This window comes from Mustelus asterias, chromosome 7 (assembly GCF_964213995.1).
Source record: "Mustelus asterias chromosome 7, sMusAst1.hap1.1, whole genome shotgun sequence".
Lineage (NCBI taxonomy): Eukaryota > Metazoa > Chordata > Chondrichthyes > Carcharhiniformes > Triakidae > Mustelus > Mustelus asterias.
The window spans coordinates 17,323,098-17,350,673 of NC_135807.1; the positions used below are offsets into that span (position 1 = coordinate 17,323,098).

At 43.6% G+C, this 27,576-nt stretch overlaps 1 protein-coding gene across 1 annotated transcript in view; it reads right to left on the reverse strand.

The window, feature by feature from the left end:
- vapa (VAMP (vesicle-associated membrane protein)-associated protein A) overlaps positions 1 to 19,169 on the reverse strand; it is a 94,382-nt gene extending 75,213 nt beyond the window's left edge. Inside the window, exon 1 of the mRNA XM_078215729.1 lies at positions 18,882 to 19,169. Within this exon, the coding sequence (XP_078071855.1) occupies positions 18,882 to 18,939 (58 nt within the window). The 5' untranslated portion in view covers positions 18,940 to 19,169. The remainder of the gene's footprint in view (positions 1 to 18,881) is intronic.
- Positions 19,170 to 27,576: the final 8,407 nt, after the last annotated feature.

A 27,576-nucleotide genomic window follows, 5' to 3' on the forward strand; every position in this document is an offset into this window, starting at 1 on the left:
TTGATGAGTCATGACCTTATTGAAAGACAAAGCAGGCTCAAAGAGCTAAATGGTCTACTCCTGCTCCTAATTCATACCGTTATATGAGTAAACATCAACTCTGGACCCCATAAGATCTAATGGTATCAGATCAAGAATGCATGAGGAAACCTCCTGATTACCAGCTACTGCTCTCCCTCAAATGATTTTTTGTACTCCCCCATGTTGAACACCACTTGGAAGAAACATTAAGGGGAGCAAGGGCACAGAGTCTACTCAATGTCCATCACCAAGAGTAGCTCTATTGATCAAACTGGCTGCATCCTTAAGAACACAACCACCAGACTGGACCTGCAACAGGTAGAGAGAGAGCAAAAAAAAAGGGAAGAAAAACTCGATGGCCTTGTCCTCAGCCAGTTACCTGCCACAGATTATACATTCATGATGGTATTGGAAGGAATTATCACATCACAGTCCTTGAAGACAAAACCCTACCTTCACACCAAGGATACCCTCCAATGTGTGTTATGGTCCCAGCTGATGTTACTGCTGGACAGAGTCCTGAGACCCTAGAATGGAACCCTGGATCGCTAGATTGTAAATTTTATTTTTTGTTTAGAGGCATGGATGAATGAGTCACAGGATTAGCTTTTAACAAAAGAATAAAGCATGTATTAATCATTCAAAGATAGACTATAATACAATACTCCTTCCCCCCAGATATATCTCCACAGATGTACACAGATTTCTAAGGATGACACAAGTTACAAAGTATACTATAGAGTTCTGCGTAAGTCAGACACACCCACCCACAATTTGAAACCAAGTTTGATCATGCCGCAAGCCAACTGGTCTCACTGGAACTCTCGTTTTCCACACAAGTTTTCCCAAACTCCATTCTTGAAAAAGACACCCGAAAATCTTCTCCCAAACGACGCTTTGTCTCAGATGCCTTCCTCTTCTAAGATTTCAATCTCTCGCATGCCTCTGCTCTGAATTGCCTCATGCATTCAAGCTTCCACACAATCGCTCAGGTCCCCAGCCATGCCAAGAGAACACTACTGCTTCACAGGCTGTATTGAGAAGTCACATTTCAATCTTGGGATTCCTTCAGATACCTGGCTTCTCATTAGTCAACTTCACCAGATCTCAACCTCCTAGCTTGGTCTTTAACTGGAAGCCTCTCTCTGCAATTTTAACTTCCATCAACAGTATCTTATCCAGATTCCAGTTATTCTCCCCTTTGACTACCCCAGAGCATGGTGGATGCCGGAACAGTGAGTAAATTTAAGAGGTGGACAAATTTTAATTAGTAAGGATTTGAAGGGCTGTGGCGAACAGGCAGGTAAGTGGAGTTGAGACACCAAGATAAGATCAACCATGATCATATTAAATGGCAGATAAGGCTCGAAGAGCTAAACTGCCTACTCCTGCTCCTAGCTCTTATGGTAACTGGGTTGAGTCACAAGCTAAAGGCGGTGGTTATTGGAGGCCAATCATCTCAGCCAAGGACGTTGTTGCAGGAGTTCCTCAGCTTAGATTAGTGTCTAGGTCCAACCACCTTCAGCTACTTCATCAAATGACCTTCCTTTGACCATAAGTGGGATGACCGCTGATGACCAGACAACATTCTGTTCATCTGCAGTTCTTCAGAAAACGACCAGGCCTAGGTTGGTACTTGACGAGTAACATTCACACCAAACAAAAGCCAGACCATAGTCAGCTCCAATAGCAGTGTTTCTAACGGTCACTTCCTGACGTTCATCAACATTATAAATGCTGAAGGGGGGTGGGGGGGGGGAAGAGGTGCTGTCACTGCTGACCAGAAACTTAATTGAATCAGTGCCATAAATAGTGACTACCTAAGTAGAGCAGGTCAGATGCTGGGTGTTATGTAGTAAGTGCCTCACCCCTCGACTTCCCAAAGCCTTTCATGATCTAAAAGGAACAAATCAGGAGTGCAATGTAATACCTTCAGCTTTCCTGGACGACGGGAACTCCAACTGTACTCAAGAAACAACACCATTCAGGACAAAGGAGCCTGCTTGATGAGCATCCCATCTACCATCTTAATCATTCACTTGCTCTACCACTGGCACACCACTACTGCAGTCTGCACTGCACTGCAGCAACTCAGCAAGACTTCAACAGCATCTCCCAAAGCGGTGATCCATTGTATAGTAGAACAAGGGCAGCAGGCACCTGGGGACAAGTTTCTCTCCAAGCTACTCATCAACCTGATTTGGAAGTGCATTGCCTTTCCTTCAATGTGACTGGGTCAAAATTCCAGAACTCTCTCCGTCACACAGGAACTGCAATAGTCCACAAAGGTGGCTTTAAAAGTGGTAATACTGTGCACTGCCACAAGGCAATACCATAGATGCATTTAAAGGGAAGCTAGACAAGCCTACAAGGGAGAAAAGAAAGATATGCTGATAGGGTTATTGAAATGATGTGGAGATGCCGGCGTTGGACTTGGGTAAACACAGTAAGTCTAACAACACCAGGTTAAAGTCCAACAGGTTTATTTATGCCACTGGCTTTTGCTCCCAAATAAACCTGTTGAACTTCTTACAGGGCTATTGAAAGACAAGTAGGAAGAGGTTTATGAGAAGTATTAACAATGCCATAGATAATTCAAGCTAAGTGGGCTGTTGATGTGCTTATAAAGATCCTTTGTAACACGTGGTGAGAATCTGATTCTTAGATGATACAACTTTGGACCATGAATTGGTAACACTCAAGATGCACATTGATACTAAGCCAAGCACACAGATTTAAATATAATTTTTCACACAGCACATAGGGTAATTTGAACTGATTACTGTCACGTATTAATATACAGTGAAAAGTATTGTTTCTTGCGCACTATACAAAGCATACTGTTCATAGAGAAGGAAAGGAGAGGGTGCAAAAGGTAAGTGTTACAGTCATAGCTAGGGTGTAGAGAAAGATCAACTTAACACGAGATATGTCCATTCAAAAGTCTGATGGTAGCACGGAAGAAGCTGTTCTCGAGTCGGTTGGTACGTGACCTCAGACTTTTATCTTTCCCGACGGAAGAAGGTAGAACAGAGTATGTCCGGGGTGCATGGGGTCTTTGATTATGCTGACTGCTTTTCCGAGGCAGCGGGAAGTGTGGACAGAGTCAATGGATGGGAGGCTGGTTTGTCTGATGGACTGGGCTTCGTTCACGACCCTTTGTAGTTTCCTGCGGTCTTGGACAGAGCAGAAGCCATACTAAGCTGTGATACAACCAGAAAGAATGCTTTCTATGGTGCATCTGTGAAGGTTGGAGAGTTGTAGCGGACATGCCAAATTTCCTTAGCCTCCTGAGAAAGTGGTGGGCTTTCTTAACCCCCCTTCTCCCCTTTCTTAACTATAGATTCATTATGGAGGGACCAGGATAGGTTTTTGGTGACCTGGACACCTAGAAACTTGGAGCGCTCAACCATTTCCACTTCAGCCCTGTTGATGTAGACAGGGGCATGTCCTCCACTATGTTTCCTGAAGTCGATGACTATCTCCTTCCTTTTGTTAACATTTAGGGACAGATTACTGACGTCACACCAACTTACCACATTCTCTCTTGCCGGTACTCCATCTCGTCATTGTTTGGAGATTTGGCTCACAATGGTGGGTATCAAAGAACAAAGAAAATTACAGCAGCCCTCCAAGCTTGCATCAACCATGCTGCCCGACTGAACTAATCCCCCCCATATCCTTCTGGGGACCATATCCCTCTATTCCCATCCTATTCATGTATTTGTCCAGACGCCCCTTAAAAGTCACTACCGTATGTGCTTCCACGACCTAGCAGGTATCATCAGTAAACTTGAAAATAAAGTTGAAGGGGAATTTGGCCAAAGTCACGGGTGAATAAGGAGTATAAGAGGCTGAGGACACAGCCTTGTGGGACACCAGTGTTGAGGATGATCGTGGAGGTGGTGTTATTGCCTATCCTTACTGACTGCAGTCTGTGGGTTAGGAAGTCAAGGATCCAGTCACAGAGGGAGGAGCCGAGCCCCAAGCCACGGAGTTTGGAGATGGGTTTCGTAGTAATAATGGTGTTTGAAGGGTGAGCTGTAGTCAATAAAAAAGTCTGACTTTGGTGTCTTTGTTGTCTAGGTTCCAGGATTGAGTGTAGGGCCAGGGACATGGCGTCTGCTGTGGACCCATTATGCTGGTGGGCGAACTACAATGGATCCAGGCAAATTGGGAGACCTGAATTGATTCATGCAATGACTAAGCACTTCATAATGATGGATGTCAGAGCCACCGGACAATAGTTATTAAGGCACGCTGCCTGGCTTCACTTTGGTACTGGGATGATGGTCATCCTCTTGAAGCAGATAGGGACCTCAGATCGGTGTAAGGAGAGGTTGAAGATGTCTCGGAATAGCCCAACCAACTGGTCCACACAAGACCCAAGTGCACTTCTGGGTTCCTCACCTGAGCCAATCACTTTCCATGGGTTGACTTTCAAGAAGGCTGCTCTAACGTCTGCGATGGTGGCCTTGGATACATGTTTGTCCAAGTCTTCCGGGGTAGAGGGCATGCTCTCACTGACCTCTTGCACAAAATGGGCATAGTGTGTTGAGCTCATCAGGAAGGATGCTTTTGGTGCTGGTGATTTTACATGCCTTCATCTTGTGGCCTGTAATGTGTTGCAGACCTTGCCACTCAACATACCCAATACAAGTTATCAACTGGGTCCATCACTGAAACTTTATGTCACAAATTGCTCATTCATTCATGTCATGCACATGGAGTGGTGTGGCCAATATCCATCAACAAAAAAAGAGCAAGAGTAAAAATGCCTGCATGGCACAAACAGGAGAAAACAAGCAATGTTCTACAAGATAGGAAGACCTGGGAGCTTACTATTTAAAAATATTCGCACTTCATATTGACAGACCATGATGTAAACTGAACTCAGTATCTTTGTAATTTTCAATCAGCATGCATTTTCTACGCGAAATTAAACAACGGCTTCCAAAACGAAATCTTAGATTTTGCTTTTGGCTCCTTGCAATAAAAGAAAACAGCAACACAATAATAGATATTTAACCTTCGACGGTCCCTACAAACCTGTTGCCACTGACCAAGCCACAAAACAGCATGCAAATACTATGATGCTCTGTTTTCCAAGCAGCTACAATTTTTTTTTATTCATTCATGAGCATCACTGGCTTCGCCAACATTTCTTGTCCATCCCTACTGGCCCTTCTAGTGAATAGCCACTTTCCAGATCATTTAAGAGTCAACCACATTGCTGTAGATCTGGGTCACTCCAGATCTACATTGGCCAGGCCAGATTTTCTTCCCTAAAGGACCGAGTGAACCAGATGAGATTTTCCATGGTCATTAGACTTTAATTCCAGATTGTTACTGAATTCAAATTTCACCATCTGCTTTGGCCTGATTTGAACCTAGACCCCGAGAGCACTGCCCTCGATCTCTAGATAACTAATTCACTCATGTGACAAGAATAATACTGGGGTGCAAAGTAGTTACGGTTACTAGTATGCAAGTGATTCTTACAGGAGGACATAGTCCAATGGGAAAGGAAAACAGCATCAACAATACATTTTATCAAGCAAAATTAATTCTGGGCATTGGTACCTCTAAACATTGTGGCCAACAAACCAAATTTTCCACTTAAATATCATTTTGAGGTTGATCTTATTCCTGATCATGAGTCAACCCTTTATTGTAATGTCACATTCAGACATTAAAACAACACATGCATCCTTAATTTTTGTTAGTAGAATTAATCATACTGCAATTACTGCAATGCCAGCACTGGCACAGAAAATTACCTCAAAAGTTTTGGTCTCCCGCTGTTCTGGGGGAAGCTGAACTGGTGCAGCAGCACAAGCAGCTGCTGATTGAGCCAGCTGCCATTTTTCTGGCCACATGCCACATCACCACAGCAACTATTTACATTTCTATACGAGCTGTGCTGTCCCTGACAAAGAAGAGGTCACCTGTTGCAATAGCTGCCCTTGGCACCAAAACATTCAAGGTAAGTGCAGGACAAAGATTTTCAGCATCAAAAAGATCCAGCACCCAAAAAGAAAAGTCACCATGTGCTTTAAAATAACAACTGTATAGGTTTTTTGTGTGTTGTTGCAGAAGGATTTCAGAGCACAAGACCATAGGAGCAGGAGTTGGTCATTCAGCCCATTTATTAGCCTTCTCTACCATTCAATTAGATCATGGATGATCATCTACCTCGACACACTTTCCTGCACTATCCCCATATCCCTTGGTGTCATTAGTATCCAGAAATCTTAACAGCTTGTGTATTGAACAGACTTAATGATTGAGCTTCCACAGCCTTCTGGGGTAGAAAATTCTAAAAATCCCTCAGAATAAAGAAATTCTCTCTCATCTCAGTCCAAAATGACCTGTTCTTATTCTGAGACTGCATCTCCTAGTTCTAGACTCTGCAACCAGGGGAAAATTCCTGCCGATATCTTCCCTGTCGCACCCTGTAAGAATTGTGTAAGTTTCAATGGGAACACCTCTCATTATTTGAAACTCTAGACGATACAGGCCCAGTTTCCTTAATCTCTTCACAAAAAAACAAACCTGTCAACTCGGGGATTAGTCTAGTGAATTTCTGTCACACTCCCTCCATGGCAAGTACATCCTGCCTTAGATAAAGAGACCAAAATTGCACACAATACTCCATGTGTGGCCTCACAAAGACTCCATATAATTGCAGCAAGACAGCTTTGCTCCTGAACTCAAATCCCTTTGAGAGAAAGCAAACATGGCATTTGACTTCCTAACTGTCTCCTGTATCTGTATGCTAGCTTTTAGTTAGTCCTGAACAAGGACACCCAGGTCCCTTTGGAAATCAACATCTTCCAACCTTTCACCATTCAAGAAATTTTTTGCCGTTTTTTTTCTACCAAAGTGGATAACTTCACATTTACTCACATTCAATTCCATCTGCCATGTTCTTGACCATTCACTTAGCCTGCCCTATTCCCTCCGAAGCCTCCTTGCATCTTCATCACAATTTAACATTCCCACCTAACTTTGTCATCAACAAATCTGGAAATATTGCAGTTGCATTCAAATCCTTTACACAGAGTGTGAACAGTTGTGGCCCCAGCACTGATTCTTGTGGCAATCCACTAGTAACAGCATGCCACCCTGAGAATGACCTGTTTATTCTGTTCTGTCTGTTAACCAATTCTCAGTCCATGGGAGTCACGGTGGCACAGTGGTTAGCACTGCTGCCTCACAGCGCCAGGGTCCCAGGTTCAATTCCGGCCTCGGGTCACTGTCTGTGCGGAATCTGCATGCTCCCCCAGTGTCTGCGTGGGTTTCCTCCCACAGTCCAAAGATGTGCAGGTTAGGTTGATTAACCATGTTGAATTGACCCTCGTGTCAGAGGGGTTAGCAGGGTAGATGCGTTGCATTGTGGGAATGAGGGTGGCAGGCATTGTGGTCGGTGCAGAGTCTATGGGCCAAATGGCCTCCTGTTGTACTGTAGGATTCTATGATTCATACTCCTATATTACTCCCAATCCCATGTGCTCTAACTTTATTTACTAACCTCTTGTGAGGGACCTTATCAAAAGCCCTCTGAAAATCAAAATACACCACGACCGCTGGTTCTCCTGTATCTATGCGACTGAAAACATCCTCAAAACACCCCAACAGGGTCTGTCAAATAGGATTTCCATTTCATAAATCCATTGACTCTGCCCAATTATATTATTTTCTAAGTGTCTAGTTATCACATCCTTTATAATAGATTCTAACATTTTCCCAGCTACTGACATCAAACTAACAAGTTGGTTGCTCTCCATTTTCTCGCCCTCCCTTCTTAAATAGTGGGGTTACGTTTTCTACTTTCCAGTCGACAGGCACCTTTCCAGAAACTATAGAATTTTGAACCACTAATACATCCACTATCTCTATAGCCACCTCCTTCAACACTCTGGGATGTAGCTCATCAGATTCAGGGTATTGACAAACCTTCAATCTAATTAATTTTTCAATTAATATCTCTTTATTAATACTAATTTCTTCCAGTTCTTCATTTTCACAATCCCTCGGTTCCCCGGTATTTCTGGAAGTTTTCTGTACCTTCACCTCTGAAGACATAAACCAGTAAATGTTTAGCTCCTCTACTATTTCCCTATTCTCCATTATAAATTCTCCTGTGTCCACCTGTCACAGATGCACATTTGTTAATATTTTCCTCTTCACATGACTAAAGAAGCTTTTTCAGTCCGCTTTCATGTTTCTCGCTAGCTTGCATTTACATTCCCTTTCTTGATCAATTTCTTGGTCCTCCTTTGCTGGATTCTATAATTGCTCCCAACCTTCAAGCTTACCACCTTTTCTGGCAACCTAATAAAAATTTTTTTTTTTTTTTTTTCAGTACAGCACAGAACAGGCCCTTCGGCCCACGATGTTGTGCCGAGCTTTATCTGAAACCAAGATCAAGCTATCCCACTCCCTATCATCCTGGTGTGCTCCATGTGCCTATCCAATAACCACTTAAATGTTCCTAAAGTGTCTGACTCCACTATCACTGCAGGCAGTCCATTCCACACCCCAACCACTCTCTGCGTAAAGAACCTACCTCTGATATCCGTCCTGTATCTCCCACCATGAACCCTATAGTTATGCCCCCTTGTAATAGCTCCATCCACCCGAGGAAATAGTCTTTGAACGTTCACTCTATCTATCCCCTTCATCATTTTATACACCTCTATTAAGTCTCCCCTCAGCCTCCTCCGCTCCAGAGAGAACAGCCCTAGCTCCCTCAACCTTTCCTCATATGACCTACCCTCCAAACCAGGCAGCATCCTGGTAAATCTCCTCTGCACTCCTTCCAGCGCTTCCACATCACTTTGCTCTCATATCATTAAATTAACCCACAGTTGATTCACCTTTATATTGTTGTAGATCATGTAATATATATATTTGAATACTAGCCATTGTCCGGCTATTGTCAAATATTTTAGTATTTTCTCAACTCATAGCCAACTTCACCCTCATATTTTCATAGTTTATTTTCAGATTTAAGACCCTACTACTCTCAGTGAACAATATCACTTTCAAACCCATTGTAAAATTCTATCAGATTATGGGCACTATTTCCTAAAGGCTCCTTCACAGCAAGGTTATTAATTAGCCTTTTCTCATTACATAATAGTACATCTAAAATTGCCTGATCCCTAATTGGTTCTTTAACATACTGCTCCAGAAATCCATCTCAAACAGTCCAGGAATTCATCCTCCACAGCATTAGTGCTAATTAGGTTTACCCAATCTGGATGCAAACTGAAGTTGTCCATTATTGCTGTATTTCCCATGTTACAGGCAACTCTAATTTCCTGATTTATGCTGTGCCCATCTTACCACTACAGTTTAGTGGCCTATAAACAACTCCTACCAATGTTGGCTGCCCCTTGTTTCTTTGTTCCACTGCTGGTGGTTGGTTATTTATTTGTGGAACAAAGAACCAACCACCAGCAGTATTAAGGGAGCAAGTTTCACAACATGGAGAAACAATTCTTGCATAACCACTTCTGTTTAATCTAAATTTAATTAACAGAGTTGAAACTTTTGGATTAAAGAACTACAATTACTTGCACTATCTTTAGAATTAGTCCAATTGCAATACCAAGTGCCAATTCAGTTAAGTCAAACACAAAATGTGCTCCATGGCATCGCACTGCTCATGAACTTTGGATTATGATTAACGGGGTTACTGCTTTCGGTTTAAGACTCCACCAACAGCTTGATAATTGCATGCAAAACCCCAGTTGCAACCCAGATATACTGGTTCTGATCCATCTCAACTTTACCAAAAAGACATTCTAGTTTAAATATGTTAATCTGCATGTTTCATTTGACCCTGTTGCATTCGCCCTATGGGCAGCACAGTGGCAGCACCTTGGTTAACACTGCTGCCTCACAGCACCAGGAACCTGGGTTCGATTCCCAACTTGGGTCACTGTCTGTGCGGAGTTTACACGTTCCCCCCAGTGCCTGCATGGGTTTCCTCCAGTGCTCCCGGTTTCCTCCCACAGCCCAAAAGACATGCTGGTTAGGTGCATCGGCCAATTCTCCTTCAGTGTATCCAAACACGCGCCAGAGTGTGGCGACTAGGGGATTTTCACAGTAACTTCATTGCAGTGTTAACGTAAGCCTACTTGTGACACTAATAAATAAACTTTAAATAAGGGGTCAAGGACCATTTGTTCACTAGCTATATTTTGTTTACATGTTACTCTATCTACATTTTATGAATACAGTTGACATGAACTGCACTTCAATGCATTTTCATGTCACTCAGAGCAATCTGATAATTTTCTTGCATCGCGCTCTACCTACATTCCCTTCCCACCTCCCAAGTCCACTTCTTGCTGTGCCTAACCCTGAAAAATAACTCTCAAGTCACTTACCACTCTGCTTCATTTCCCAACCATCTAACTTTTGGCCTTCAACTTATTTTGGCAGCTCAGCAACCATGGATTTATTAAATCACACCCTCTCCACCAACTTTGATGTCTTGGATTCTGCTATTACTCTTTCCCATCCAAATCACTGCCAAGTAGACCCTTCAACTCTTCAGTCCAATAGATGCAAGTTTAACCATTCACCACCAAATAAGGTTAGATCACTTCAAAGCATTATTGGGAAATGTTCTGCATCATTAAGTCTGCCCCCTTTTCAAAGATCATCCAGGAAGGTAAAAAAATACTCAGCTTCTCTTCATTTTCCTAAACCACCCTTACCTGCCTCATTCACCTCCAACAGTAACTGCATTGAGCTCACGTTCGCATGTTTTGCAGTTAAGACAGAGAACAGAGACCATCCAGTCAGCTGCTCTGCTGCTTCCCTTCCTTAGAGGCCAATTTCCTCAAAAGTTTGGCTCATGCCCAAACCTGAATTGGTATCTCTCATTTCCTACCCGTCTCTCCTCCTCGCCCCACTCCAACCCCATCCATGACCTCTTGTTCTCTACACCTGACTCCCACGAAATATCTGACCACCCAACTTCTTATCCTGACTCTCATGTCAGCCAGCATTACAGTCCTTCAAATCTGCCATCATTAAAAGCCTCTCTTGGGAAAATATGGCAGCCAAATGGTCCAAATGGAGGTAAGCACTGAAATTTGGTTCAGCATAATCCAAGGACCATCCACGCCAAACTCACAACATCCAACATAGAAGGATCCACAGTAGATGATGAAATCGCTTACAGCTTGGACATCCTCAAACAAGGAGTCTACCACAATACCCCTTTGCTCAAAATCCAACCATCGGTGTCTCTTTCCTTAAGAGCTTCCCAGGATTCCCAGGTTTGAATCCCTCCAATCAGATTTTGACCCCTGTGGAGTAGGAAAGGGATCTTTCCAAAGTAAGAAAGGACATCATAGTGACAATGGCAATCTATCCCTCCTTAATTTCCTTGACCTGCAGTCTCTCTGACAGAATTAATCATGAAATACAACTCCAAGGTCCCTCACCATCATCCAGCCACGTAGGACTGCACTGGTCTGGTTTCATTTATATCTATCCTGTTGCAGCCAGAGAATGCCGTGCAGTGGATTTTCTCACTTATGTACCATTATCTCCCTTGTCCCACCCAGAAATCTATCCTTTGTCCCCTCCACCCATCATTTGCATGCTATCCTTGACCAATAATCCATAATCACAGCTCCAGTTTCCACATGCATATCCAGCTCTTCTCTCCTCCACTTCAACACCTTAGTCACAAAATTGTCTGACAACAGCCCAGTACTGGATGAACAGTAATTTTCTCCAAGTATCAAGATGACGAAAGCTGCTTCCCTGCCACCAATTCCATCACTCTCTCTGGCAACTGTCTCAGGCTTTCCAACTCCCTTCTCTCCTTTAAGACTCCCCATAAAAGCCTTTGACCAAGCTTGTGGTTACCTAGCCTAATATTATTGTGACCCTATCTGGCCTAACACTGTTCAATAATGTTTATGCAAAGCACCAAGAACATGTTACAACATTAAAAGTGCTGTATAAATGCAAATAGTGTGTGATGTAAGTGAATGGTAGAACAGACTTGAGATGCTGATTAGCCTCATCAGGTTCTTATGTGATAACAAGGGAGTTTTTACATTTTGGTAACCTTTTCTTAATGAGTATAAAGACAGCACTGGACCTTGAAAAATGCTGTCTACAGATAAACTGGCATTATTTTTTAAACTTGTTCTTGTAGACACAGCAGGATCAAAGCTTGGACTTGTTCAATTAGTCCCTTTGAGGAAATGCACCAAAAAAACAAATTCTAAGGCCCGTTGGAAGCTAAGTACAGTTGCTCAGGAATTTTTTTTTTAAATGTAATACAGCAATCCCAACACTACTTAAAGTAAAACAGGAAGAACATATGATTGACAGCTCCTTTAAAACGCACCGTTCCTCCCTTTTGCCTTGTTGTGCAAATTGGCTGCTGCGTTTCTTACATTCCAAATGTTTACTACACTTCAAAAGTATAACAATGGCTCTAAGGGTTTCATGTCACCTTGAGACTGCAAAAAGGCACTATACAAAGCTACCTTATTTCAGTCCAACAACACCTACTCAGCTATCAGAGAAGGAGAAAAGGTGCGGCCTGTCACACCTACTCCATCATTCAATATGATCATGGCTGATCTTGGGCTTCAACTCCACTTTCCTGTCCACTCCCTCTTTTCTCTTGAGCATTCAAAAATTTGTCTCAGTCTTCAGCATATCCAACCATCTCTCCCACAACCCTCTGGGGTAAAGAATTCCAAACATTCACAACCCATGAAGTGAAAGAATTTCTCATCTCAGTCCTAAACGATCAGCCTTGTATCCTGAAACTGTGCTCCTTTTGTCCTAGATTCTCCAATCAGGAGAAACAGCCTCTCAGTATCTACCCTACCAAGTCCCTTCACAACCTTGTAGATTTCAATGAGATAGCCTCTCGTTCTTCAAAACTCCAGTGAATATAGATCCAATTTAGCCAGCTTCTCATCTAGGACAACCCTCTTATTCCCGAGATCAATCTAGTGAACCCTCACTGTACTGCCACCAATGCAAACTTTGGTGCACAATTTGCATTTTTGCAACAGTGCAGACAACACAAATAAACAAATTATATACCATCTTCCATTGCATTGCTTAGTCAAAGGATGTGCTGCTCGAGAGCAAAGATGTGCGACATAAATAATATTTTATCAGGCCACTCGTTACAGTGACTGATCGTCAGATTTAATTTCTGTAAAAAGGCATTTTGTAACTGGACTTTATCTTCCTCTGAAAATTCACGAGTCATTATGACGTTATTTTACTGAAACTTTCTTCAACCTCTTTTTGCAAAAACAAGATTGCACAGCAAGACGAAATTCAGCAAGAAACTGACTTCAGCTGACAGCAGCTCTGCACCCTGAACTTTTGAAACATGCAAAGCCCTCATACTGAAAAATTAATGAAGCTTCTCGAACACCAAACACAATTTTATACGTTAACCATATTACCCGAGATATTAAATTAAAAGATTGTGTGTTTTTAACCTAAAGTCAGCAGCCAAAGGGAAGAATAGACAATTTGATTGGTGCAGCCAGAGAGATGCATGTGACAGTCATGTCTGGAATATACAGCTACATATATTCATGTTAAAAAGGATTGAAAAAATGTCTGCCCTATGCATTTATGATCTATCATTCATGTGTAAACCATTTTGGAAAATGCTGTTTAAGTAATGTTTGGATATTTGGCAATAGTTTCAGATGATTCGACATATTTGGTGAAATTTAAACCAAGGATGAAATCTGTCCATTATTTATTTTCTTTTCCATGGCCAAGTGTACAAACAGTACAAAAATCGCAGCTACATACAGATGCAATGACCAAACTGTAACTTTTTAAATAAAGTTTACATAATAACAACGGTTAAAGTTTAATTTCAGAAAAGAGCTTGTCTAACCAGTCCCCACTCGAGCCTCCTCCCTTCTTTCATCTAAATCTATCATTGTTAACCTCGGGCAGGGAGGGTGGGAAAGAGAATGGCAGCACAGTGACAATATCACTCGAATAGTAATCCAGAGACCTAAGCTAAAACTCCAGGGACCCACAACAGCAGCTGGTAAAATCTTAATTCAATTAATAATACATTTGGAATATAAAGCTAGTCTCAATAATCGTAACCATAACTGTCATCTGGTTCACTAATGTCCTTTAGGGAAAAAAATGTCATCCCTATCTGGTCTGCCCTATATGTGACTCCTAGGCACAGCCATGTGGTTGACTATCCTCAGTTCACAAACAATCAGGGATGAGCAACAAATGCTGACTTTACCTGCAATGGCCACATTCCATGAAAGAAGAAAAAAATTCCCTTGTCCATCTCGTGTACCTAAATGCATCGATACTATTTGTTTCAACCACTTCCTGTGGCAGAGATATAATGCAGCTCATGATTAATTTAAATGCACATTCATCTGATATGTTAGATCCATTCTTGATTGTTTAAAGTCATAGTGATAAAACGTATAAAGCTAATTCCACAATCAAATTTCATTGCCAGAGTACAGGAGACAAAACGGCTCAAAATCACAAATGACATTCTATGTGACTGTGACAAAGGCAAACTATCCCGCCTCACCTTTCTCAACCTATGTGCAGCCTTTGACAATTTACCACACCACCTTCCTCCAAGGCGTCACCACTTTGTTCAACTGGTTGATATGCTCTCACCTGGATCCTTTCTTATCTAATCGTAGCTCAGTGATTGCCATGGCTTTTCTTCCTGCTCCCAAAACCTCTGATATAAGCCAAGAATCTATCCTTACTTGCCCCGCTGCTATTTCTCATCTACATACTGATCTTCAACAACATCATCCAAAAGCACAGGATCCACAGACAACACAGCTCTACCTCACCACAACCTCTCCCAACTCCTCCCATGTTGCGAAATCAGACTGCTTATCCAGCATCCATTACTGGATGAGCAGAAATATCCTTCAATTCAATATTGGCAAGACTGAAGTAGCCTATCCATATCCGATGAGCTTGCAGCCATTCTAGAGGTTCACATCTATCTTCTCAAGGGTAATTGGGGAGCGGTATTAAATGCTGGCTTTTGGCAGAGACTCTCGCATCCCATGAACGAATATGAAAGGACTTTTGCTGCAGGCAGTTAGTTGTTACTTGATAACACTCAGTGCAAATGAAATTAAATGAATCTGTAATGCTGGGGACCCCAGGAGGAGGCCGAGATAGATCACACATTTAGCATTACTGACTGAAGATGGTTGGAAAGCCTACACTGACATGCTGTCAGCCACCATGATTGAGGATTGGGTTATTTGTGGCGTCTCCATCACTTTTGGCAAGATGAAAATGCCGCAGATGATGATAAAGGATGGGACTTCATCTCCACATAAACTGGGCATCGCTCCAACCAATGTTATCATGGACAGGTGCATCTGAATGGTGACAGACATGGTGAGAATTAGGTCTTGTCCCTCGTGTTGGTGTTCTTAATCTGCCACAGGCACCTCTGGTATATATATTTTGCAGGACTCAGCCAGCTTGGTTAACAGTGGTGCTACCAAGCCACTCTGGGTGATGAGCATTGAATTTCCCCACCTTGGAACATTCTGTGCCCTTACTAACCTCAGTACTTTTTCCAAGTGGTACTGAACACAGAGGAGTGCAAGTTTATCATTCAAAGTAGGACAGTCGGTGATAACTGGAAGGAGGTTTCCTTGCCATGTTTGCCCTGATGCCATGAGACTTCACTGGGCCAGTAATACTGAAATTCCCAGTGCAACTCCCTGCCAACAGCTCTTGGTTTGGTGAGTCTGTTCTTCAGTGGGACAATATTGGTTATGCTATAGAGAAACCTGGGACATAGACTGATGTATGATTGTGAGTTTGAATAGGCTATTGTTTGTTCAATCTGCAGGACGGCTCTCCCAATTTTGATAAAAGCCCCAGATGTTATTATGGGGACTTTGCAGTCAACTAGGCAGGGTATGCCCTTGTCATCTCTCATGTCTAGACGAGTGCTGGCAGTTCATACTGTTTTATTTTTCCCCAGCCTTTCTGCTGCGGTTTGACAGACGAGGCTACTTCACAAGGCAGTCAAGAGTCAACTAAATTGCAATGGATCTGAACTCTTGTGTAGGCTATAATCCAGAGACCCAGGCTAATGCTCTGGGGACCCAGGTTCGAATCCAGCCACGGCAGATGGTGGATTTTGAATTCAACAAAAAATATCTGGAATTAAGAATCTACTGATGACCATGAAACCATTGTCGAAAAACCCATCTGGTTCATTAATGTCCTTTAGTCAAGGAAATCTGCTGTCCTTACCTAGTCTGGCTTACATGCACTCCAGACCCACTGCAATGTGGTTGACTCTGACAATGGCCTAACAAGCCACTCAGTTCAAGGGCAATTAGGAACAGGCAATAAATGCTGACCCAGCCAGCAATGTCCAGATTCCATGAATTAATCAAAAGAAAATTGCTACCCTGAAGGACATTAGTCAACCAGATGGGTTTTTATGACAATACAATTATTTCACCATTACTGAAACTACCTTTTTATTCCAGATTTATTAATTAATTGAATTTGAATTCATCCAGTTTATGTGGTGGGATTTGAAATCATGACTCTGGAGAATTAGTACCAGACTACCATCCCTTTGGAAAGACTAAAAATATGATCAGAAATAGGTGAGGAGAGCTACAGCAAGGCAGCAGGCTAAGGAAGGTAGTTCCAGACTCCAAACTCCACCACAGATGGTGGCAGGGAGAAGTTTGTGAAAGTTTCCCTTTCCTCATCATGTTGCAGAGGCTACAGTCAAATCAAAGTTGAAATTGCACATTTTCAGGAGGGTGGGGAGAATGATATGAAATTGCAAACTTTACTCAAACATAAGAAAATATAATTTAAATTTCATTTAAAACTACATTTTCTTTGTTTAAATAAACCAGAAATGCAGCCCCAAAACTTTGGCAAGCTGAAGGTTGGACAATTTCACCACAATATAACACAAGTTTCAGGAAAACAAAGCAAATATCTCACCAATTGGGAGGATAAAACATTACTAAATGATTTCAGGTCCTAAATAGCAATTAGAAAATCAAGTATGAATCTGTCAAGAGCCTTCTGCAGTCTTTATCCATCATCTTTATTATTGAGACTGATTTTCCTCCTTGCCATTATTCATGAGGCACTAAGAAATTTCTTTACTACTAAAGGCCACCTTAGTTTTCTACAATAGCATGTTTGTCTGCAAGTTAGCAGCATAATTTTAAAGGCTCAAACTTAAATGTCATCTGGAATCAGCAATTAACTCATGAGCATAAATTACTTATTGGATCAGTTCTTTGGAATGAAGTCTAGCGAAAAAAAAACGCACAAGATCATGTCATGCTAACGATCTTAAGAAACATAATCCACTTGGTGTCAAAGGGCAGAGATTGCAGCTCAGTCGTGGTTCCAACAGCCTCGTTGGCACTCTGGGTGGAGCTAGTCAGTACCATGGTGGAGAGTCAGAGACTAGCAGGGCAATATCGTATTTAGGTAGCCAAAAAGAGATCGTGGCATACCAAGTTACCCCTCCTCAACCAGCCATGGGCTAATTTTGACATCAGGACTTGAAAATAAATTAAATAAAGTATTTTTACCCTGACCTCTCAAAACCCCCTGAATCTATGATACGCACTATATCTAGCTTTAATGACCTTAATTATTTTTTAAAAATTCATGTGACCATCCACTGCACTGAGTGTGCATCTCCTATAAATATTCCCTAGTGGAAGACTACAGATTAAAACCATACCAATTACCAATGCTTTTAAAGCCTCCTGTCTCAACAAGGTTTATAACATCAAAGAATGGGAAAAATGAATAGGAACATTTAAACGAGTATCTGAAACGTCTAGAATTTCTGCTCTAAAAAATGTTGAGTAACATTTTAAGCAAAGTTATGCATTTATGTGGGGAAAAGAGATGATATGCTAAGAAAGTCATTTATTGTTATCTCTTATTTAAAAATACAGTTGCAACGCAATGAGGGGGGTGCTTTCCTCTGTTATAAGTGGCAATTTGAGAGATGTGTTTCCAAATTAAGGTGAATATTTGCGCATACTGAATCAAGACTTTTGCTTGACATAGATTACCATTGCTATACCTCTGAAGGATGCAGTTTAGAGGAGAATATATTCAACCCCCGAATTCCGTGTGCTTGGGGGGGGGGGGTCGGTACAGCGTTTGACACCTTTCCTCAGCCCCGAAAAGCCGGTTCCCCAGCTCAAGATCCTCACTGGGTCAGCAAAGGAAAAATTTTTTTTTTTAAAGGCCGGGGCGTGGGAGCCCAGTCGGTGCAAACTCACACCACTGCCCCCCTTCCCGCCCCAACCCCACCGAATAGATTTGGGAGCAAAGCTGAAAACATAGCGAGAGAGTGTGTGGATGAGCCGACCCCACTCGGCGTTGCCTTCGCCCTCGGCCACAAAGCCCGGCCGCCGCCCGCCGCTACGACAACCCGAGGCTCCAGCCGCGGCCTAGCGCCAAGCGGCCAAAATGGCGGCTGCGCCTGTGGCTCCCGGAGAGCCCGGCGGCGGCCTTCGCCGACACCCCGCTCCGGGGAGCCGGCTGCAGATGTTCCCCCCCCCCTCCTACACACCGCCCCCCCACCCACCCACCCTCTCCAAAAAAAAACACACAAGCGGCCAGGGCGGCGGCCCCACATAGCCGGGGGATGGGTGAAGAAAACGGAAGGGAGTGTGAATGTAGGAAAGCAGCAGCGCCTCCGGCAGCTCACACATCTAATATACATACATCCCAGATTATATTAATTAATACATTAGATGTTGGAATGGGTGCCAGCGCCAGTCAGTCACCTTTGAATTTGAGCTCGACGGGCGGATCGAGGATCAGGACTTGCTCCAGTCTGGCCATTGTCGGGAAAGGGGGTGACACTCAGAGACTTCACTGCCTGATGGCGCTCACTCGATCCTCTGGGGTTTTTTTTTCCCCTTCCTCCACTCGCTCGCGCGCGCTCACTCGGGCTCTGCGGGACGTCAACGTGCGCGCGCCTGCCCTCCACCGACCAGGAGAAGCGTGCGCACACTCGCGCCCGCCAAAAAGGGGAGTGTGCGTGCGCGTCCCGTCCCCCACCCCCGGCAAGGGGGGAGCATGCGCGTCAAGCCTGCGTGCGGGGGGGGGCGGTGCGTGCGTGTGCGCGCTCAGCCGGAATCGGGAAGGGGCCGCGTGCGCAGTACATGCGGAGCCAACGAACGAGTGCGCTGAGCCGCCATCGGGAGGGGAACGCATGCGCATACGTGCGATTCCAGCGAGCGAGCTCTTTTGACGCGGCGAACATACGCATGCGCAGCGCACCACAGGGGGAATGCGTTTATTCATGCCTCACCCCTGGGGGGGGCAGCACTTCGTGCACATGCGCAGTTGCAGCCTTTGGCGCCGTCAGCAGGTTTGACAAGTTGAGCAGTGCTGAGAAAAAGACACATGCTGTGGAAGCTTTTCATCTTTCACTCATGGAAATCATAGAAACCCTACAGTGCAGAAAAAGGTCATTCGGCCCATCGAGTTTTTTTAAGTTTATTTATTAGTCACAAGTAAGGCTTACATAAACACTGCAATGAAGTTACTGTGAAATTCCCCGAGTCACCACAATCCGGAGCCTGTTCGGGTCAATGCACCCTAACCAGCACGCCTTTCAGACTGTGGGAGGAAACCGGAGCACCCGGAGGGAACCCACGCAGACACGAAGAGAACGAGCAGACTCCACACTGACAGCGACCCAAGCCGGGAAGCGAACCCGGGTCCCCTGCGCTGTGAAGCAGCAGTACTGTCCTACTGTGTGAAGCAGAAGCACAGTACCGTGCCGTCCCAGTCTGCACCGTCAACCACCTAGAGTCATAGAGGTTTACAGCATGGGAACAGGCCCTTCGGCCCAATTTGTCCATGTCGCCCTTTTTTTTAAACCCCGAAGCTAATCCCAATTGCCCGCGCTTGGCCCATATCGCTCTATACCCATCTTACCCATGTAACTATCTAAATGCTTTTTAAAAGACAAAATTGTACCCGCCTCTACTACTATCTCTGGCAGCTTGTTCCAGATACTCACCACCCTCTGTGTGAAAAAGTTGCCCCTCTGGACACGTTACCACGATATTAGTGGCAGCTCCTTCACAAAATACCAGTCATACTCATCAGGTCCCTTGAAAAATCCACCCTTCACCCTTTATCCTTGCAATCCTTTGCCCCATTTCCAGGTTCCACTTCCCTCTCCAAAACCTGGGCCTTATGCCCGTGGGGGCGGCACGGATAAACTTGTTTGGTTTCAAGAAGAAATTAGATATAACTCTTGGGGCTAAAGGGATCAAGATCTTTGGGAGCAAAGGCGGGATCAGGATATTGAATTTGATGATCAGCCTTGGTCAAAATGAATGGTGGAGCAGGCTTGATGGGCTGAATGATCTACCCTTGCTTCAACAACAAGAACAGAAAAGGCTGGAAAATCTCAGCAGGTCTCGCAGCATCTGTGGAGAGAATAGAGCCAACGTTTTGAGTTTAAATGACCCTTCGTCAGTACTGAGAACAAAGGGAATCAGCAGAGATTTATACTAAGAGGGTCGGGGGGGCGGTGGGTTGGAATGGGACAAAGGGAATGTAAATGAGAATGCAGAAGGCTGAGAAGTTGCTAAAAGTGTCTATTAAGTGACCAGAATGCATGAACGGCAGAACAGGGGTACAAATAGTAAAAGGACTGCCTGAGGAATGTGGCAGTTACACTGAAAGGGGAAAGGGGGGTTGGCGAGGACAAGAAGGAGAGCTGGAATGGAAAGAGTAAAAATGGAGATGAGAAAGAAGGATGCTAAAATGAATGAATAGGATGAAACAAATTGAAATAAAATAAATAGAAATGGGGTGAAGGTGGAGGAGAGAGTTCATGCTCTGAAGTTGTTGAACTCAGTGTTCAGCACAGAAAGCTGTAGAGTGCCCAATCGGAAGATGAGGCGCTGTTCCTCCAGTTTGTGTTGGGGTTCGCTAGAACATTGCAAAAGGATAAGGATGGACACGTGGACAGGAGTGCAGGGTGGTGTGTTGAAGTGGCAAGTGACAGGAAGGTCTAAGTCCTGCTTGCAGACGGACCAAAGATGTTCAGCAAAAGTGATCACCCAGTCTACGTTTGGACTCTCCAATGTAGAGTAGACCGCATTGGGAGCAGCAAATACAATAGACCAGATTAAAGGAGGTGCATGTGAAGCGCTGCTTCACCTGAAAGGAGTGTTTAGGACCTGGGACGGTGAGCAGGGAGGAGGTAAAGAGACAGGTGTTACACCATCTCCGATTGCATAGGAAGGTGCCGTGGACAGCGGGTGAGGTGTTGGGTGTGATGGAGTGTGATAGAGTTCAAAAACTTCAGAGCATGAACTCTCTCCTCCACCTTCACCCCATTTCTATTTATTTTATTTCAGTTTGTTTCATCCTATTCATTCATTTTATCATCCTTCTTTCTCACCTCCACTTTTACTCTTTCCGTTCCAGCTCTCCTTCTTGCCCTCCCCAAAGTGTCCCGGAGAGAATGGTCCCTGCGGAATGCTGATGGGGCGGGGGGGCGGTAAGGAGAAGATGTGTTGAGGGATTGACACTGCGAGGAGATGGGGGCTGGAGATTGAGGCGGTCCTGGATGAGGGGGCTGTGTTGAGGCTGGCCTAGGAATAGTCAGGGGGGGGGGGCCACGATCGGGCCGTGGGGGGCAGCACTGTGGGCTATCCAGCGATCAAGCTGGCCAGCGATCGGGAGGCTGACAGTTTGGGGCCACTGCGCAGGCTCAGAGGCCCGCTGGTTTCAGCCTCCTGGGCAGGAACAGGCACCCACTGAAATTTAAAGAGATTCATGCTGGTGACCTCTGCATTGCACAGAGCATGGGAGATTCTAATTTGAACTCGCACTGAAAAAACACAACGTGAATCACTGCAGTTTTCCCACAAATTCAACACTTGGGTTTTTTGGGGAGAATTCCGCCCTATGGTTCTATGGGGGAATTCTCCCGTCCCACCCGCTGTCAGAATCATAGCAGGCGGTGGCGGGGGAGAACCACGCAAAGGTCTGTTGACCTCACACAGGATTTTCCGGTTTTGGGGCGAGCGCAGCTGGAAAATCCTGCCCTATGACTATGTAAGTGGGAATAGAACAAAATAGAAGATCAGTGAAAGGTATCTCTTATATCAAAATAAAATACTACAGAGATCTAAACTAAACCAGAAAATGCAAGAAAGGCTCAGTTGGTCTGGTAGCATCTGTGGAGAGAGGAACTGAGTTAACATTAGTTTTTTCCACTTTCTCTCTTTATTACCAACCTGAGATCTATTCATTCATTAATCAACTGCAAGATCTTGTATCCACGCTACCTATCATTTTTCAACTGAATGTTTTCTTTGTAAAACATATTTCTGATGATTCAATAAATGATGACGAGATATAATCAGGAAATGTGATTCCCAACATCCAATGAACCCAGAGGATAATTAATTGTAATATTTATTTTAAGATCGCTAAGCTCGTGTATCATTTAAAACCACAAACAATACCAGGAAATGAAAAAAAGACTTAGCTCAACACAGCACTATATATGTAAGCCTACTCGTGACGAATAAATGAACTTTATATCTTCATAAAGAAAGATTTAATTTATATTATACCTTTCACAAGCTCCCAAAGCACTTCAGCCAATTAAGTATGACAAAGTATTTTTTGAAAAAAAGCAAAAAATGCTGAAAATACTCAGCAAGTCAGGCAGCAGCTGTAGAGTTAATGTTTTACGTTGATGACCTTTCATCAGAACTCATACTGCATTCTGCATCCATCGTATTTTGCTTTTGTATAATTTCTATTTGAAGTATAGCCACTGTAGTAATGTAGGGGACAGGGCAACTGATACACACACAGTAAACTCCAGTAAACAGCAATGAACTGTTGAATTAGGATTAAATGTTGGCCAGGACAGGACCTCAGGGATAACTCATCTGCTCTTCATTGAAACAGTGCCATAGCGTCATTTAGATCCACCTGGGAGGCAAACAAGGCCTTAGTTTCATCCAAAAGACAACATTTCCAGTAGTAAATCACTCCCCCAGTACTGTGTTGGAGCATTAGCCTAAATTTTTGTGCTCAAATCCTAGAGTGGAACTTGAACACACAACCTTCTGACTCAGAAACAAGAGTGATATTAAATAAGCCACAGTTGATACCCACCAGATTTGTGGATGGGGGGAAAAGGGAAGAGTCCAAAAAATTCAAGGTCATAAATGTGACAGTCACCTCAAAAGAAAGGAATATAGGAGAATTCAGGAGCCAGAGAGTGGTTATATTAAGAATTACAACCTCTATTCCACTATTGGGATGGAAATACAGGGATATGTTTCCCGGAAGGGTAGGGGGTTTTAGTTCAGTCGGGTAGAATGGTCGGTGCAGGCTTGGAGGGCCGAAGGGCCTGTTCCTGTGCTGCAATTTTCTTTGTTCTTTGTTCTTTATTAGAAGAGGTTTATTTAAAATGTATTTATTTATGAGTGTCACAAGTAGACTTACATTAACACTGCAGTGAAGTTACTGTGAAAATCCCCGAGTCACCACACTCCGCCGCCTGTTCGGATACACTGACAGAGAATTTTAGCATGGCCAATGCACCTAACCAACATGTTTTTCGGAGTGTGGGAGGAAACCGGAGCATCTGGAAGAAACCCATGCAGACGCATGTGCTCCTCTATTTCAATTACTCTTAAGTCCCATGCTCCTGATGTTGGAGCACCCAGTGTGAAGGGCAGAGGGCAAGCCTGTTGCTCAGGCTGGCCAAGGTGGCCAGTACCAGGTCCAGGCAGAAAGTGGTCGGTGGGAATGTTCACAGTCAACATTTTCTGTTTAGATTTGGTCACACTTTGCTTTTTGCAATGCTATGGTACATTGACTGTACAACAACAACAATCTGCATTTATATAGAAATGTGGTAACATGTTTCAAGGTACTTCACAGAAATGTAATCAGACGAAAAAGCGACATCATGGCTAAGAAAGAAGACATTAGGACAGGTGACCAAAAACTTGGCAATAGTTGGTTTTATGGAGTGTTGCAAAAGAGAGGAGATGACCGGAGAAGCAGAGAGGTTTAGAGAGGTACTTCCAGTACTGTAGACTGGACTGTGAAGTATAAAGGTGTGGCACATAAAGGATTCACATGAGACTGACTACAGTACCACCCACACAGTGATTTAAGAGAATAAATGACCCACACCTAGGGATCAGTATAGTGTTGGAAAGAGCCATGTGTAGAAGCAAGCATGGAGGCAGGTGAGGATTCGGTAAGTCCTTGGCAGGTGTGTTGTGCCAGGAGGGAATGATTGAGTAGGATCAAGGGCGGAGAATAGTAGCAGGGACGGGTGGCGGGGGAATGGGGTGGTCGGGGAGTTGTCAGGATGTAGTGGTAGTCCCTGGAGGGTTGGGGATTACTGGGAAGGTGGGCAGAGTCACATGGGGGTCAGGGGGATTAATGGGTGTGTCTTGTGGAGGATATACAAGTGTTTACAATTTACATAGATGATTTGGAGTTGGGGACCAAGTGTAGTGTGTCAAAATTCGCAGATGACACTAAGATGAGTGGCAGACCAAAGTGTGCAGAGGACGCTGAAAGTCTGCAAAGAGATATAGATAGTCTAAGTGAGTGGGCAAGGGTCTGGCAGATGGAATACAATGTTGGTAAATGCGAGGTCATCCATTTTGATGGGAATAACAGGAAAATGGACTGTTATTTAAATGGTAAAAAATTGCATCATTATGCTGTGCAGAGGGATCTGGGTGTCCTTGTGCATGAATCACAAAAAGTTGGTTTAAAAGTGCAGCAAGTAATTAAGAAGGCAAATGGAATTTTGTCCTTCATTGCTATAGGAATGGAGTTTAAAAACAGGGAGGTTATGTTGCATCTGTATAAGGTGTTGGTGAGGCCATACCTGGAGTACTGTGTACAGTTTTGGTCTCCTTACTTGAGAAAGGATATACTGGCACTGAAGAGGGTGCAGAGGAGATTCACTAGGCTGATTACAGAGTTGAGAGGGTTGGCTTATGAGGACAGACTGAGTAGACTGGGGCTATACTCATTGGAATTCAGAAGAATGAGGGGAGATCTTATAGAAACATATAAGATTATGAAGGGAATTGATAAGATAGAAGCAGGGAAGTTGTTTCCACTGGCGGGTGAAACTGGAACTAGGGGGCATAACCTCAAAATAAGGGGGTGCAGATTTAGGACTGAGTTGAAGAGGAACTTCTTCACCCAAAGGGTTGTGAATCTGTGGAATTCCCTGCCCAGTGAAGCAGTTGAGGCTACCTCATTGAATGTTTTTAAGGCATGGATAGATACATTTTTGAACAGTAAAGAAATTAAGGGTTATGGTGAGCGGGCGGATAAGTGGAGCTGAGTCTATGAAAAGATCAGCCATGATCTTATTGAATGGTGAAGCAGGCTCAAGGAGCCAGATGGCCTACTCCTGCTCCTAGTTCTTATGTTCTTATGTTCTTATTAATGCGGGTCAGTGCTCTAGCTACTCAGAAGCTAGAAGTGGTTATAATTTTCCTATCTGTTTCTGGTTACTATTGCTGTAGACAGTCAGTGCCATCCAATGTTTGCAGTTTAAATTGCATTATCAAGTGGTTCCCAAGGCAGGACAAGTGCCCAAAGGAAGTTTGAACTCCCAGTTAATTGGCAGGCAATCCTCATGTGAGGATTTCTTGGGTGGACCCCCAGGGTACCCTCTGCCCCCAAGTTATGATGCCTCGAGCTTGGAAGTTACTACCAAAAAATACTTACTATGGAACTACCTAAAACCTTAATAAGACCCACCAAACTACGTCAAACACCTAACAACAGGTTACTGACAGTACAGTCAGCAATAATACTGCGAAGGAAATGAGAGTGCATCAAAGACCAGAAGTGCAGGAATCAATTGCAGGGAATGCTAAATTGTAGGGCTGAATGAGATTATAGAGATAGATGTCGGAATTTTCCAGTTGTTTTCCCTGGCGGAATCTTCAAGTCCCGCCAAAGGCAAACCCTGCCGTGGGTTTCCCGGCGGGATGTCTCCGCTGCCACGAAGCAAGCCGCAGGGGGTGTGGAAAATCCCGCCCAGAAAGTTACAAGGCCATGGAGGGACTGCAAAAACAACATTGAGACGTATGAGGAATGAAGACATTTTCCAATCCATAATAAAACATGATTTTGGTTTGTTCTACTGAACTTGTCATTCAAAAGGAAAATAGAAAGAAATGACGCATGCGTGTAAAGATTATAAAGCAATTTGCTTAACACCCATTTAAAAGAAAACACTCAAAGCCCAAAGCATTTTATTTATCTGTCTTAATCTCCCAAGATATTTAATGGATTTGGAGTCAATATCACTCTTACCATAAATTGAATTTCCAATTTTCCCTGATGTTGACAGCTGCACATTACATATCATCATAAGTTTCTTAAAATTTTCTGCACTTGCCCTTTTTAAGTTCTGTTAGAGAATTGGAGGCATGAATGGCAGTGTATGTTAATACAGATCTGTGATGTGTCAATCAGTTTTGGTTTAAAAAATATCACTCGTTACTGAGCTCCTAGCTCTGACAAAGGATCATCCAGACTCGAAACGTTGGCTCCAGTCTCTCTTCGCAGATGCTGTCAGAGAGATTTTCCAGATGTTTCTGTTTTTGCTTCAGATTCCAGCATCCGCACTATTTTGCTTTTATCACTCATTCCTTTGATGTGTTTCAGTCTTGGAAGTCTACAGGAAAAATGTATTGTGTCTTATCCAATGGTTTAAAGGACAAATATGTCACTTTAAAAAACTGCCTTTATATAGCCCTTTTACATGTCTGAAAGATGTCCCACAGCACTTAATATCAAATGGATTACCCATGCAAGTCATGTAGGTTTTCAGATAATGCTCAATGCATGTCACCCCCCACTACAAACCAACCAATAATCTCTATCGATCACAACTCTTAGCTAATATTCAACATTTCACCTCACCCTCACACATACATCTCACAGCTCACACATATTGCGAGCTATTCAAACATGACACCCCAAGTCACCCAAAGATATTGCACCACACTCACAGACACACTCCCCTCGTTCTGGCCGGACATTGCCAGGAGGCAGCAGGACCTAACTGGTGGGGAGATGGGTATGAATGCAAATCCTTACCCCGATGGTGGAGTGGCATCAGTGGAGTACCCATAGGTGCGCCTGTGGTCAAGAGCTGAGCTAAAACCATCAAAGATCACAGAAACACAGGTATTTTACAGCCCATCATGTCTGAACCAGTTCTCCAAATGTACCATGCACCTAGTCTCATTCTGCTGCCTACACCCCTTAAACTTGCACATTCTTCCATTTCAGATAACAGTCTAATTCCCCTTTGATTGCTTTGATTAAACCTGACTCCACTACACTCTCAGGCAGTGCATTGCAGACTGAAACCACTCGCTGTGCAAAAAAGATTCTTCTCCTGTCATTTTTGCTTCTTTTGCCAAC